Source organism: Stylophora pistillata, chromosome 3 (assembly GCF_964205215.1).
Source record: "Stylophora pistillata chromosome 3, jaStyPist1.2, whole genome shotgun sequence".
NCBI classification, from domain to species: Eukaryota; Metazoa; Cnidaria; class Anthozoa; order Scleractinia; family Pocilloporidae; genus Stylophora; species Stylophora pistillata.
This window is the reverse complement of record NC_142521.1, coordinates 22,313,614-22,326,685: the sequence shown is the minus strand read 5'-3', so window position 1 is coordinate 22,326,685 and position 13,072 is coordinate 22,313,614. Positions and strand designations below refer to the sequence as shown.

Here is a 13,072-nt window from a genome sequence, read left to right as displayed (position 1 = left end):
AAGAAAAGAAAATTGCTCCATTCAAAACCAAGTGAGTTTGGGTTTTAAAAAACACAAACCCTATTGCCTTATTAGCGACGCGACTGGATTCTAATAGAGAAGTTGTTGAAAAAAAGATTCACTTAGCAGCATTCACGTAACCTGAAAAAATTGATCTATTGCATCTGATGTGTACTTGGCTTATAAAAGGTTTTAATTGACAAGATTTCTGAATAGGTAGTGATGTAATCATTTTCGTGCAGAAACATTTCATCTGAAGAAGCAGGTTAAAGTTACGTGGAAAGTTATATTCATATTCAAACGCTTCTTTCTTATCTTTGGTGTCTGGTTTTTTTGTTTTTATCGACCAGTGTTCATTAAAAAGTGCTTTTTACGACTACAAATAAAATTTGCATTTCCCTCTCTCGTGTATGTTACTTATATACAAAGTCATTGGCTCAAAACATCATCAGCACACCTGGCATTTTTCGTATCCATTCACGGCGATGTGTTTGTATTGTGGTTTCTTCTCACCAGATAGACCAGCCAGTCATTAAGCCCACATTCTAGCATGATTCCAAGGCCTTGGGCATGAAATATTTATTTTCCCTAAAACATCCAGAAGAGACTCGAGGACAAATAAGACAATTGCCAAATGGGAAACTTTCTCATGAAAGTATAATGTAAACATAATGTGACTAATCTGGTCTGGTATAATGTATCGACTGTGGGCTCGGCATGTAAATCCTCACTGAATACAAGAAACGATTTGACATAAGGAACAACCGAATCATATTCACACGCATTTCAAAATTCGGTTTTGAATTGCAGGTAAACAGATCAATGAACTTAGGAAATTTTCCTTTTTGAGTATCACCATTTGGTTCACAAAGGTAAGCACTGAATTTTGAAGAATTTCGTGGTATCTCGATATTTCATCTGAAGAATTGGAAGAGTCCGTTGTATTTGCTGCTTTGGAATAAGTAATTCGTTTCATTAAAAGTAAATCCTTATTAAAAATGAGGAACGTTTGAAAAAGGAACAAGAAAATTACAGTCATACGTGTTTCCTGATTGTTGAATCTTAGGAAAACAGATGAATGACGAAAATTTCCTTTTTGAGAGTCGCTATTCAATAAGGAAAGAATTGAATTTCAACAACATTTTAGATTTTTTCGATGCTTTATCTGAAGAATGAGAAAAGTCGCTCTACTACTTTGGAATAATTCGTTTCGTTGCAAAAATATAACGGTGAACATACAAACTTTTGAAAGAAAACATCATTAGCGATATTAAGTAAGTAAACTGCGTTCAAGAATCAGGAAGGATTATTTCGGCCATGGATCATTGTATTATTTTAGCAATTAGCGATAAGCTGTCACATTTTTGCTCTTCAAAGAAAGACAACTTTCCACTATTCAATTAGACTGAAATGAAATTGTTACCTCACAGATTAAATAGACATGGTCACATTTCGCTTGAAATATCAGTAAAATGTTTTCCTATTCTTTGATTTCTCCACTATACTAAACAAAATCAAATTCGCTATTAGTGGTCAAGTTAGGCTGGTTATAACCAATCACATTCGAATATTTTGATTATAGTGATAACAAAAATAATAACACTTATAGTTATTATTGTCATCTGTGTAGTTACAAAAACGAAGTGCCTTGATAGCACACGCTCCTCATTTTCGTCAATAAACTGAGATGATTCTGTTTCTTAAAGTTTCACTGACAAATTTTTAATTCGGTGGTAGCGATTTGAGAACTTCAAAACTGATATTGTAGGTGTTCGAGTGTATTCACTGTAATGTCTCGGTCTTCTATTGGCACACACTATCCATAGGATTAATGAACGAGTAGACAGATACGAGCTCAGAAAACCTCTGACATGACATGTCAAAGACATGATATTCCCAAAAGTCATTCCCATAATTCATACGGTCACATACAAACTTTCAACATCCGATTTGTTACACTATCGGAGCATAATATGAACATCTTATTATCCAACTACACCTAGACGAGTACGAATGACGCCACAGACGAGTACAAATATCACGCGGTATTTGCACTCGTCTATTGTAGTACCGGTTAAACTGGTTTTCTCGCATCGCGCAAGCGAAAAATTGGATTGTAGTTACGGAAAAAAAAAAAGTGGCGGACAATTTCAATCATATTTCCGACGACGAAGAGTCAGAATGGCTGGCAAATATAGATCCAAGTTCATTTGACGAATCGAACGAAGAAAAACAGCTTGACGACCAGAAAATTTCTTCATTTAATGAAGAAAATAGAAACAGCAACACAACAACGCGCCAATTCCGTTCCGCTTCGCATACTTCTGTCACGCACTCCCCGTAAATAAATATCCGCGAAATTCGCCCGCAGAAACAACAGTTTGGCGTGTTGGATAATAAATAACTTATTAGACGTTTTGTTGTGTAGTATCGATGAGTATTTTTACTCGTTATTTGTATTTTGACTCGACACAACTCGTATAAATACTCAGCGATACTACACAACAAAACGTCTAACAAGATATATATATATTGATGGCCCGATCAATTGGAAGCTTCAACAACCCACCTCCCCCTCCCCCTCTTCCCTGACAACCCAAGGGCATCTGACTATCGTCCGAGCCCTGTAAATGGAGAGTTGGAACCTTGCTTGGCTGGAGTGGGGAATTTGAATCAGAAGTGCCAAATCTTTTCAGTGGAGCAAAAGTGTTATATCTTCAAATATGGAGGTGTTTAAGGTAGACAGTTCAATTTCGCGAGCGAGTGGCTCAGAAAAAAATGTTTATATAGTCTAGGTTTTTTAGTCTATATAGTCTAGGTTTTAAGGTCACTAATTTTGCCTTTCACAAAAGGAGAAAGTTGGATGGGGCTTTTAAACACAATTTTTGCTCGAGGAGGAGAGATTTAGAACAAACCGATCTTCAAAAGTTCAAATTCCCAGGGGGTTGCCCGGGGTACGTTGAAGCTTAAAATTGGCCGAAGGATAACCACTGGTTTGAACAGAGGGCTTTAAGGATGTAAATTGATGTCACACGACGGATTAGATAAAAATGACATTAAACCCCACACTATCTGTTATATCAATTTCGGTCATTTAGTTCATCTCCCTGTCGGTGTAATTAAGTGTTGTGGGCAATTCTATTAGGAAGGTTTTTTTTTCCCTTTGTTTTTCTCAAGGAAGTATTGACTTTTTTTTATCAGGATTTGTAAAGTGCAGAACACTCTCCCTTGGCTTCGTTTCAAAATTCCGCTCTGACACTGCATTAACTTTACGAATGTTTAGCATTTAGTATTTTAAAGAGACATGGCGAAGGTAACCGCAACAGACACTTTTAATTTTAATCCATTTTTTAAATTGGGCAAGATTCTCAGGCTGTTAAGAAAAGCAATGATTCTCACAGGTTAGCTGCAATTTAAGCAATTGCAGAAAAACAAGACTGAAAACAATTCAAGCTTCGACGGGATTCGAGATTCTCAGACTGTGTTTGCAAATGAAAGAAACAGCCGCAGTTAACGAGAATATATTTCTAAACTTGTGACGATTGACTTTTGTTTACACGAGGTAACATTGAAATAGGGAAGAGGAGAAGACAAATAAAAGATATAAGGAAAAAATCAAAAAAGGAGTAGAACGCGCAAAGCTAGACGATTGCCTCTCATTCTAGGTCAATGAAAACAAATTCAAACTATTAAAGATAAACATCCTGTGTAGGATTTGCTTGTCACTGTAAATCCTTTTCTTTGGAATACGATGTAACCTAAAATTGTCGGTGGATTTGCGCCCTGAAGGCAAAAGTGAAACTTTTCAAACTTAAACAAAAGAAAAAAAAGAGACCTAATCAGAAACGATAGTGAACCAGAAATCAATATCAATACTCTCTCTCGTAACCTTCGCAGTCTATTCAACGAGTCACGTGCGCTAAGCAAGTCAAAGTTCGGCAAAATGGGCAATTTTCCTTTGATCAGTCCAAATTGCATCAGCGAATGGATGGAATGGATCTATCCATTGAAACGTAGATGATCGGAGGAAGCGCCGGAAAAAGGTTAATTACTTACACTGATGCCTTTAACACTTCAGGGATTGAAAGTTTATCGAAAAGGGCGACCTGTTTTCTTTTGAGTCTGCTGTTTTGTGTTTTGGTGGAAATGAGAAAGGTGTTGTTTCTTTAGGTAAATAAAGATACTTTGCAGGTCCTGCCTTCGGCACTGACGCTAAATCAGAAAACTTCCAACCTATCACTGACTTTAAATTCATCATCAGGACATCTAGAGAAAAATTAAATGGTACGCTTTGATTTGGTTTGAGCCAATTCACAGAAGTCCTCAATTTTTACCACGCGCTCGCCCGCTGAAATGAGAAGTGTCGAATGCATTGCAAGAATCAACCAACGGAAAAAAAAAACCATGCAATCAATGCTTAAGTCCAGAATTTGAATTAATTTACCTTCATTGGCTCAGTAAGTATTCAAAGTTGTTATGCTAAATCTAAACCGAACTTTGTAGTTTTTGTTTTATCACTAACTCAAACCGTACCGCAAACAAAAACAAAATTAAGATTTGTTGTTACCATCTGAAACCTACGGTGGCTCTCAAGGCCATCCACCTACAAAAATTTTCATGACTTTATCGCGCGATAAGTTTTGCAAAGCTCATTCATTCAAAAAATTTACAATCATCATTATCGCGCGATAGAACACTGTATCGCGCGATAGAACAACTTATCGCGCGATAGAACACTGTATCGCGCGATAGGACACTGTATCGCGCGATAGAACAACTTATCGCGCGATAGAACACTGTATCGCGCGATAGAACACTGCATCGCGCGATAGAACAACTTATCGTGCGACAGAACAACTTATTGCGCGATAGAACAACTTCTCGCGCGATAGAACAACTTCTCGCGCGATTGAACAACTTATCGCGCGATAGAACAACTTATCGCGCGATAGAACAACTTATCGCGCGATAGAACAACTTATCGCGCGATAGAACAACTTATCGCGCGATAGAACAACTTATCGCGCGATAGAACAACTTATCGCGCGATAGATAATATTATCGCGCGATAATTTTATTACTAGCTCCCATGGCCCCACGACCATTAGCACGTGGTCACATCCATAGCAAGATGGCGGACCAAGTTTCGAACGTGAATAATTGTCCAAGAAATAAAGACTTTTATTCTTGATTTTTGAGCAAGAGACGGTAATCTTTGGGTTGAATTAAATTATATTTCTATGCTTTCTACGCCTTATATTCATAAACAATCTTTCACCTTATATACCCTATATAGTTTAAAAACGTATCCCTACACCTTATATTCATAAACAATCTTTCAAATATAGAGCAATAAAGTCCCTCTCATATCTTTAACCCCACTTACTAAGATAGCATAGAAATATAATTTAATTTAATCCAAAGATTACCGTCTCTTGCTCAAAAATCTAGAATAAAAGTCTTTATTTCGTGAACAATTACTCACCTTTGAAACTTGGTCCGCCATCTTGCTGTAGATGTGACCACGTGCTAATGGTCGTGGGGCTATGGGAGCTAGTAATAAAATTATCGCGCGATAATATTATCTATCGCGGGATAAGTTGATCTATCGTGCGATGAGTTTTTCTATCGCGCGATAAGTTTTTCTATCGCGCGACAAGTTGTTCTATCGCGCGATAAGTTGTTCTATCGCGCGATAAGTTGTTCTACGCGCGATGAGTTGTTCTATCGCGCGATGAGTTGTTCTATCGCGCGATAAGTAGTTCTATCGCGCGATAAGTTGTTCTATCGCGCGATAAGTTGTTCTATCGCGCGATAAGTTTATCTATCGCGCGATAATGTTGATTGCAAATTGTTTGAATGAATGGACTTAGCAAAAGTTATCGCGCGATAAAGTCATGAAAATTTTTGTAGGTGGATGGCCCTTGAGAACCACCGTAGAAACCTTCAATACTGGCTGACTGGCAACAATTCATCGACGTGTCACGTGCTTCTGTAGAGTTGAAAACCCAAATGTCTCACAACCACTTTTTAATATTTTCTTGGAACGGCTAATGGGAGTTTAAATCATTTTTAATGTCCGTTCTTGTGTAATACTCTATATCGAAAAATCCCCTTTGACAAAAGCTCCGAAGACTTTGTTGTTTTGACATCTCGGAAAAGATTCTTGAGAAATGAAATATGCCAAGTGTTTTTATAGAAACATGCAGCTTTAAAGAATCAGAGGGAACTCATTTATTGAGAAGTGAAGACTATTAGAATCAAAGCAGATATCAAAATAGCCGTCGAAACCGTAACCACTAATGGGTAAGACACACATTTCATCGTAATATCTTAGGCGTTACTGTCTATCCAAAAATCTCTTCTAAAACAATGACCGATTTTTTTTTGTTTTAGCTGTTTTGACAAAATCATGATAAAAGTCTTCGTCGCGATTTTTCTCCTAATTGACTAAAAACTTTTCGGCTTGCATTATTTATTAAGCTTTTTGAATCCTGTTTTTGAATCACATGGCTTTATCTTAAATTAACAAAACCACATGTGTACCCTGCTGACCGCATTTGGACGTGGCGAATAAATCTGGACAGGTTCCCTGCCAGTTATCTAAACCTGCTCTTAAATATTTCAACAAGACATAACACTTTCGTAGCCTTTTTCAGAACAAGCGAATGGACACTTCTGCAGTAGGTGACGAACATTTCTTTTATGAAAGAACCACCGGATTGTAAAGAATTCGAGAATACCACATTGACACTAAGTTGAGTGAAAAGGTAGGTTTTTACCGTGAAAGATTTATCTGTTTCGAGTATAAAGAAAACCTCTTGTCGAATTGATTCACCATTCTTTTCACCAAGAGCTGAGAAGTTTACCTTCACATTTTATTATCGTAGAACTGATCTCCTTAAAAACAGATTGAGACCACTGCTGCTTTCAAAACATCGCGTTTGACCTTAAAAAAAAAGTACCAGAGAAGTGATTTAGTACTTAAAACAAAATACAAACAATTAAGAGAACGTGGCTAAAACTGAAGGAATCAGTTCCGTGTAATATCAAATATTCAAATAATTATTTCAAAATTTTCTTTGCTATATAATCCATTTTTTTTAAAAAGGAGTATCTCAAAAAGAAAGCCTCTTTTTTTTGTGTGTGATTACCTTATTTTTAGAATCTTGATATGCATAGCGTAGGCTTTTGAAAATTCACGAAACACCGTTAAGTCTGGGCTTTTTTTTTCTCACCGCGAGGAACTCGAACAGCCTTTTCGTGACTTCTTCGATGACTATCTAAGTTGATTTCCATAGGCTATGCGAACCACTTATATGGAGATATTTACTGCTGCAACCTCTAGGAACGTCTCAAACTGTCCATAACTTCTGTAATCCCAGGTGCCCAGCTAAAATTCTCTGTTAGCTAAATTTAGCAATTATTTTCAGAGTCAGCAATACTCAACCTACCTGCCGATTTAAATGAATAAATGAATGCCTGATTTTAAAGAAATTTCAATATACCCAAAAGCTATTATGTTTTCTGAAAATTTGAAAAAAATGAACATGGTGATCTTGTGTGCGCCTCTAAACCTTAAATAGGACCTCACTGACCCAAACTTTGCAAACTCGAATTTCGCGTTAACTCGATCACGACGACGAGAATCGTTGACGGTGCCCAGTGGTACAGGGATTTCAATTTGACCATATAAATGTCGTTGATTCAAATTCGCTAGATTCACCTTATGCGCCCGTTGCTGCGACTTTCATCGCTCACCACTGCGAATAGCCGGTAAAGTCTGCCAATCAGTTTTCATTAGTAATATATATTTTTGTATAACTTTTCAAAACGAAGCCTGAAACATCGAAGGAGAAAGAGCGCTGCGATCGGTGCAAATCTTGTCAAGTGAGCCCGTGTATCAAACAATTTTCACTGGCAGTCATTATCTTTGCTATAAGAATCGCCTGTTGTATTGCCATTGCCAGGTTTAGATTATTTCCCCAGAAGAAAGTTTCTTTAGTTATTTCTTACCAGTTAACTCGAACTCCCTTCATGTCGAATCGTTTCCCTCATCAGCACGAGTGAGCGGGGTTATATTGTATACCCACTGACTCACTGAAACGTTTGATAAAATATCAACATATACATATTTGCGCCTGTTATAAAGTATAAGGCGCAGTCGGTGATTCTAAGGATCATCATTCGTTTATTTTCCGTTTTACCAGTTTTGGAAATTACAGAAGTTCGGGAGAAAAAGCAGGCTTACGGGATGTTTTGCGCTTAACCTAACAAGTTGTATTAGAATACAATTTTTTCAAGGTGCGGTTCCCTTTCAAAATCTCTTTTTAAACCACTGTGCTTACTTAGCCGTATCTTCGAGGTACAACTGGAACTATACAATCTTAGCATAGCCTCACCGTCAACAGGGTGAAATACAGGAAGAACTCAAGTGATCCACTGAGTTGAATGTTCTCAATATAACGGCTGTACGTACTATTAATCTTCTTTTGAAATGCTCTGGTGAACGAGACTAAACAAATCATGCCGCCAGGCTCAATATTTTGGTTTAAGGAGGATTTTGTCTCAAAATCTCAATTACCCTTCATGCAATCTCTTAATTTGTTCACCTGTATCAAACCTAGGGAAAGAAAGTGCTCAGTCAAGTTTATAAGGTTCTCAAGGTCAGTCAAAGATAAATATAACAATATTAAAACTAAAAGAAGCTACCAAATAAAAAGGCTTTCATCACATCGAGATTCCATCCAATGTTACACAGTCTTAAAATAGCCAAGTTAATCTCAGAATCCCTGCTCACATGAATGGCAACACTCTGTTAGATATATCTGCACCTTGCCTTTGCTCTTATTATTAATCTAAGCTCTTAACCTTTTATTAGTAAGAGCACCTCACATCCTACGCTATGGTAAGTGGATGAGGGCAATCACTTCCTAACGGACGACTGCGTGGGACGCTTTGAAAACATCCTTGTTTCGTTATGGTCTATTTAGACCTCCGCTTTTGTCTACCCGGGACATTGAAATCGCCATTTATTAAAAGGTGAAGCTATGATTAAGAATTCACGAATAAGGAGAAACATCGAAAAGGTTGCAGTAAACCGCATGCGGCAGCGCGGAACGAGATTGAGGTTGTTTAGGAATGAAGACGATTACCAAGGTTTGCAATTGAGAAATGTGCAAGGAAGGTTAAATTTTTCGCGATATGGATGGAAATGTTACTGCTACATTGTTTCATTCAGGTTTTCTCTAATTAGGGATTTTCTTCATTTAGATACAAATATTTATCTTTGGTCAGGTTTCCAGTAACTGATGAGCCCAGCAGTTTGTTTCCATGGATAATATTACAACAAAGGACATCCACACCTTAGCAGGAGGAAAATCATTCAACTGGCGCGCTATGTACTTCGCCTATGCCATGGTCATGTTTGCTGTTGTAACTGTTGGATTCCTTGGAAATGTGTTAACCCTGATAATTCTTCACTATCGAGAGCACCGCAAGAAAGTCTTGACCCCGCTGATGACCAACCTAGCAGTTGGAGACATTCTTATAGTTATCGTGGTGTACCCCGTGGCAATTGCGTCGAATCTTGTTGACCAACCGCTCAAGGAAGGATCACTGCGATGCAAGTGGTCCGCCTTTGCAAATGGCGCTATTGGTATAACCGCTATCGCGACATTAGTTGTGATGAGCGGTGTTATGTATTACGGTATCAAACAGACTTTGCCAAAAGCTAAAATACATGCTAAAAATATGTTTCTGCTGGTGTTAGGTACGTGGCTATACGGGATATTGCTCAATCTACCTCCTGTGATTGGCTGGACCAAGGCTGTACCCGGTAAAGCTGGCATAAGCTGCGCCCCTGAGTGGACAACTTCTGAGATGGGTGGCGTAGCGTACATTGTCTTCCTATTGGTTTTTGGCTTCTGTCTTCCGCTTACTGTAATTGGAACGTTTCATTACATGATCTATAGGTATGTGCACATTATTGAATAAGTCCTTAGATTCAAGTTACGCTGACCATATGACGAAAGATCAATTGTGTTTCTTGAACACAATAAGAGGTAGCTTTCTTAGCCGCTGCCGCAGTGAGTTTCATTGACCCTGTTTTCCCTAAGAGTGACCAGCATCTAATTTCTCCTTGCAATATCACCCCCGAAAATCACACATTAAGTTTCGTGAGAATAGGGGAAATGATCGCCAACTAACACAGCTCTTGATTGTCAAACAAATTCTTATCAGTTTCTTGAGAAACGGACAGGGAACAGTATGGGGAATATACGCACTGATTATAGGGCATAAAATGGTTAACAAGCTTGAAATTTGATGGAAGAGGCTGATGGTATTGCCAATGACAAATTATTAGGCCAAGTGGTTTAGAAGAAATTTGAAAATGGTCCTGCTTTTCCAAACTATTTTCGGTCGAAAGTTCCTTTTTATTTCCCATCTAAACGATCTCCGTAGAATACGCGACTTTGCCAATACTGAGCCAACACGCTGGGATTGGCCAACTCTGTACCAGGTCCCTCAAGGGGCAAGTTGTTTCTTTGTTGTTGTAGGGTATGGAAACACTTCACAGATGTTTTAAATAGTGTATGTTTGCAAACACTTTTTCGCCTCATGATCGGCCGGGGAGAACGTGTAACAATAACTGAAGATATCCCGAAAGTTACATGTTCATGACATTTTCAGCTTCGATCACAATTGTAAACAATCTTTGATAGTAGAGAAAAATCGAGTTTCCAGATGGGATTTGAACCCACGACCCTCCGTGATCTAGTCGGATGCTCTAACCACTGAGCTACAGGAGACTCTATGGTGAGCAAGGGTCAATTAGTGGGTATTGACTGGAACCGCATCACGCGGCTACACAGCCAAACATCAGCTAGCGCATAGAAGCTCACTAACAGCATCACGCTGTCACATTAAAGCATCACATGCAGCCAACCAGCCTCCAAAGTGAGCACGTAAAGATGAAATAAACAATCTTTAATGTTTTTTTTCTTTAATGTGACAGCGTGATGCTGTTAGTGAGCTTCTATGCGCTAGCTGATGTTTGGCTGTGTAGCCGCGTGATGCGGTTCCAGTCAATACCCACTAATTGACCCTTGCTCACCATAGAGTCTCCTGTAGCTCAGTGGTTAGAGCATCCGACTAGATCACGGAGGGTCGTGGGTTCAAATCCCATCTGGAAACTCGATTTTTCTCTACTATCAAAGATCACAATTGTATCAGCGTTTTCATGATGTGCCTATTTTCCGTTCCTATTCTTGATTTTTTTCGTAACAAAGAATTCTGAAAGTTGAATAATTTCATGGCAAAATCTTCGATTGAAGAATACCTTTTGGTCATATCATCACCTAATATAATATATGCTTACGGGTCCAAGTAATAGCCCAAATGTCGCAAAGCTTCTCTTGAAATCGCTTTAGTCCTTATCGCCTTTGTGAACCGCAACTTTCATTAATCCAAATTAAACAACAAAGATCGAGGCTGTGCGAACAATCAATTTGCTCCCTAAGAGACTTGAATCCCAGCATTGATTTGAACGCACAGAATTAGCAAAGTGGCGTAAAGAAAGCCACAGGAATCTGTATGCCCGGCTTTGAAGGCGGGTACCCCGCGTAAGTAACACTACCCGACTACGGGGGCTACAAAGGGGGCCATCTCGTCGTGACAAAACAGAGACTTCGTTTGATCAATACTCAAAAGAATTTCAAACTAGAACAGATATGTTTGTTTTGAACAAATTAATCAGGTACTGCCTTCGAACACTCTTCTAGGAAAGAAATTTTAAAGGGCAGTTTTCCCAAGCTATATCTAGACCATGAACAACTGTGGATAACGTGAGCATAACAGGTGAATTCTTAATCAAAGCCTAGCGTTAAACGAGAGGGAAACAACGGGCAAGGACGGTATCATTAAGTTCCACACTCTGCTGTATGTTTTCAGCATCAATATATATTGGAGCACATGTTCCAGTCTCAAAACAGAGCAAGAATATTTATAAGTGGACTCAAATGTTAAAGGGGACTGCAGTCATGCAGAGATGTTTCACTTTAACCCTATTTAGCCCTACTTTAACCCTATCTAGTCTGCTCCCGAATTTCGTCTGTCATTTCTTTTATCTTCCTCAGGGTAATTCGACGAGTACCTCTGGAAGGAAACCCGATGATTCGAGCATGTCGAATGAAATCTAAAATGAGGCTTGTGCGCATGACATCTTTTTCTATAGCCGCGTTCGTGATAAGTTGGTTGCCGTATAGTGTAGTAAGCATGGTTGCTCTCATAAATGGCCGTCACGTGATTTCATCCGGGGAAGCGGAAATTCCTGAACTGATGGCAAAGGCGTCTGTAATTTATAACCCCATCGTGTATGCCTTCACAAATGGTACCTACCGTACTTCGCTGAAGGGATTGTTTCTCGGTAGTAATAGCGTCATTCGGGTTAATCCGTCAGTTCTTAGAAACAGTCCAGCGCCGAGTAGTTATGTGAACTCAGTAATTATCAATCCACAACAAGAGGACACAGCTTTATAATGGTATTTATTGTTGCATTCTAAATCAAGTGCAACACAAAAAACAGAAAGCCGTTCAAGAACTATCTTAGCGGCAAAAATGATGCATGACAGCGGTCACAAACCTAAAATAAACCTACAAGAACGCATGTTAGCGAAAATAACAAGGCAGTTTCCAGCGCTGACGGGTACGATGTACAAGTTATTTAAATACACGAGTACTTCTTACGCACGGGTCATAAACAAATGTAAAACATTCATCCCACTTGTTTTAAGGGAACACTAGCTACGGAAGAAAGGAAAGCTGGATACCATCATGATTATGATGTTGAATGACCATTCCGTTAACGACACAATCCACACCAATATTGTAAACGCGCCACGTGCTCTTTAGGTTCAATGCAGCGACTGCTCTTCATATTTCCCACACAGTCTCTCGCAAACCAGATCGAACCAAATCTTTCAAACCCTCAAAAGGAGCCGCTCATCCAAGAAGCAATGTGTCGCGTTTTTATTCAAGTAATAATAATAATAATAAATAATAATAATAAACA

The 13,072-nt window shown here is 38.7% G+C and overlaps 1 protein-coding gene across 2 annotated transcripts; it reads left to right on the top strand.

Moving 5' to 3' along the window:
- Window positions 1-672: 672 nt before the first annotated feature.
- On the top strand, window positions 673-12,776 carry LOC111341236 (melanopsin). Of its 2 annotated transcripts, none has more exons than XM_088754394.1 (3): window positions 673-810; window positions 9,298-9,974; window positions 12,138-12,776. In XM_088754394.1, the coding sequence occupies exons 2-3, from the start codon at window positions 9,334-9,336 to the stop codon at window positions 12,538-12,540; spliced, it is 1,044 nt and encodes a 347-aa protein (XP_088610520.1). In that variant the 5' UTR covers window positions 673-810; window positions 9,298-9,333; the 3' UTR covers window positions 12,541-12,776. The 2 variants fall into 2 exon arrangements, with proteins under 2 accessions (XP_088610520.1, XP_022803925.2); XM_022948190.2 differs by having other exon boundaries at window positions 679-872.
- The last annotated feature ends 296 nt before the right edge of the window (window positions 12,777-13,072 follow it).

Bases quoted from the DNA above. Each gene is read 5' to 3' on its own strand.
- LOC111341236 (XM_088754394.1), top strand. From the start codon at position 9,334: ATGGATAATATTACAACAAAGGACATCCACACCTTAGCAGGAGGAAAA. The intron at 9,975-12,137 runs GTATGTGCACAT...TATCTTCCTCAG, and splicing joins TTTCATTACATGATCTATAG to GGTAATTCGACGAGTACCTC.